The 2,280-nt window shown below is 47.2% G+C and overlaps 1 protein-coding gene across 1 annotated transcript in view; it reads right to left on the reverse strand.

Moving 5' to 3' along the window:
• The window catches only part of LRSAM1 (leucine rich repeat and sterile alpha motif containing 1), a 71,720-nt gene that overhangs the window by 41,268 nt on the left and 28,172 nt on the right, over positions 1-2,280 (reverse strand). Inside the window, exon 11 of the mRNA XM_011988714.1 lies at positions 367-497. Coding sequence (XP_011844104.1) covers positions 367-497 — 131 coding nt within the window. The remainder of the gene's footprint in view (positions 1-366; positions 498-2,280) is intronic.

Raw genomic sequence — 2,280 nt, forward strand, 5'->3', positions numbered from 1 at the left:
AAAAAAAAAAAAAGAACTGAAGGATAAGACAAGTGAGTGGGGAGATTCCAGACAGAGGGAGCTGCTTACTCAAAGGCCCTGAAGAGGGAAGGATCGTGGTTATTTCAGGGAACAGAGAGCAGCAGGGCACAGCTTGTGCTTGGCAAGCTGGTGGGATGAGGCTGCCACAGCAGGCCTTGAAAAAGCAGTTCAACTCGTCGGGAGGCCAGTTCTAGTTCTATGGAGGAATCCCGGAGCTGCAGCTCTGAACCACACACCCACCTTCCATTCCCAGCTCCCTCAACACACACACACACACACACGCACACACATGCACGCACATGCACACGCACACACATATGCGTGCAGCAGGCTGGCTTGTCTTACCTGCCACTCTAATTCCTCCCTTGAGAATCTGTCCGTGGGCCCATCGGGGCTGTCCCGAGAGTTCTCGGTTCCATCTTGCTCCAGAACAGGCAGCAAATACTGAGAAGGGGGGTAGTATTCCAGCCCTGACTCTGTAAGAGAGGAGACACAAGCTGACCAGGAGGGAGGAGACAGCTGAGGTACCCGGAGACACCTGCTCCCACTGCCAGGGCAGCCGGCCCCGCCCTGACTCAGCCACTGCTCTCCTCTTCCCTAGCCTGGGCGCTCTGTGGTTTTCACCGGTCCTAGCCCTGGGCCTGGAATGTGGCAGGTGCTCAGTAAATGTCAACAGAGTCAGTCAATGGGTACTGGCTACACCTTCCACCCAAGTGAGAATGAGGTGATAAAAAAGCCTGAGATAAGAAGTGAAACCTGGGTCCTAGATCCAGCTCTACCAATAATTCCCTGAATCAAGATGCTTTCCTTCTCTGGCTGTGTATTGTTTTGCCTGTAAAATTCCAAAGGGTTCATACCTTAGACTCACTTCCTATTTGGCTGTTTGTCTTTTTCTTGTTGATTTGTAGGTGCTCTTTATATATTGTAGTTAATAACCTTAGGTCTATAATATGTTGTAACTATCTTCTTCCAGGTGATAACTGGTCTTCTAACTTTGATGATGGTGTCCTTCCGGGGTAAACAAGTTGTAAGTTTTGATGTACTCAAAGTTATCATTTTCCCCTCATGGGAAGGATACAGTCAGGTCACAAGAAATACTAAAATGGGCAGAATACATATGAAAAATATTCACAGAATCAAGGAAGTGACATTAGAATAATAATGGGCTCTCTTGTTATCCGTCCAATTAGCAGAGTCTTTAAGATAATACTGCGTGTTACGCAGGTTGTGATGGGGGAGAAAGGTCCTCCCAGCCACTCCTCATGGGATGGACACAGGTGGGACCTCTTCCCAGGCATCCTGGGGTGCTCGTGCCCTCTCATCCACCCTAGGGGAAAGTGCACACAGTGACAGAGAGGTGTCGGTTCAAATGTTCAGAACAGCAGGAAACTGGAAATGCCCTCCGTGTTCACCACAGGGATGGCTACGAAGCTACTGGCACCACCACATGAAATCCTGTGACCAGTTTAAGGGGACATTCAAACCATATTATGAGGCCAGAAAATACCCAAGACTTTTCTTGAGAGAGAAAAAAAGCAAGGCATAGAATCACATCATATGATATCTTTCATGGTTTCTTTAATGTCTATTTTTATTTTTACTTATTTATTTTCATTTTTTGAGATGGAGTCTTGCTCTGTCCCTGGGCTGGAGTGTAGTGGTGTGATCTCTGCTCACTGTAACCTCCGTCTCCTGGGTTCAAGCGATTCTCCTGCCTCAGCCTCCCAAGTAGCTGGGATTATAGGCATGCGCTACCACGCCCAGTTAATTTTGCATTTTTAGTAGAGACAGGGTTTCGGCATGGTTGGTCAGGCTAGTCTCGAACTCCTGACCTCAGGAGATCCGCCTGTCTTGGTCTCCCAAAATTATGGGATTACAGGCGTGAGCTACCACGCCTGGCCTCTTTAATGTTTTTAAAAAGGTCAAAAAACAAATTATATATATATATACACACACACACACACACACACACGTATATATATATACACACACACTTCTACATAGTTTAGGTAAATTGAAAAATTATTTCTTGGCCAGGCATGGTGGCTCACGCCTGTAATCCCTGCACTTTGGGAGGCTGAGGCAGGTGGATCACGAAGTCAGGAGTTCAAGACCAGCCTGACCAACATTTAGTACAATATTTTTGTACTAAAAATACAAAAATTAGCTGCGTGGTGGCACACACCTGTAATCCCAGCTACTCAGGAGGCTGAGGCAGGAGAATCGCTTGAACTTGGGAGTCGGAGGTTGCAGTGAGCC

Source organism: Mandrillus leucophaeus, unplaced genomic scaffold, assembly GCF_000951045.1.
Source record: "Mandrillus leucophaeus isolate KB7577 unplaced genomic scaffold, Mleu.le_1.0 Scaffold109, whole genome shotgun sequence".
NCBI classification, from domain to species: domain Eukaryota; kingdom Metazoa; phylum Chordata; class Mammalia; order Primates; family Cercopithecidae; genus Mandrillus; species Mandrillus leucophaeus.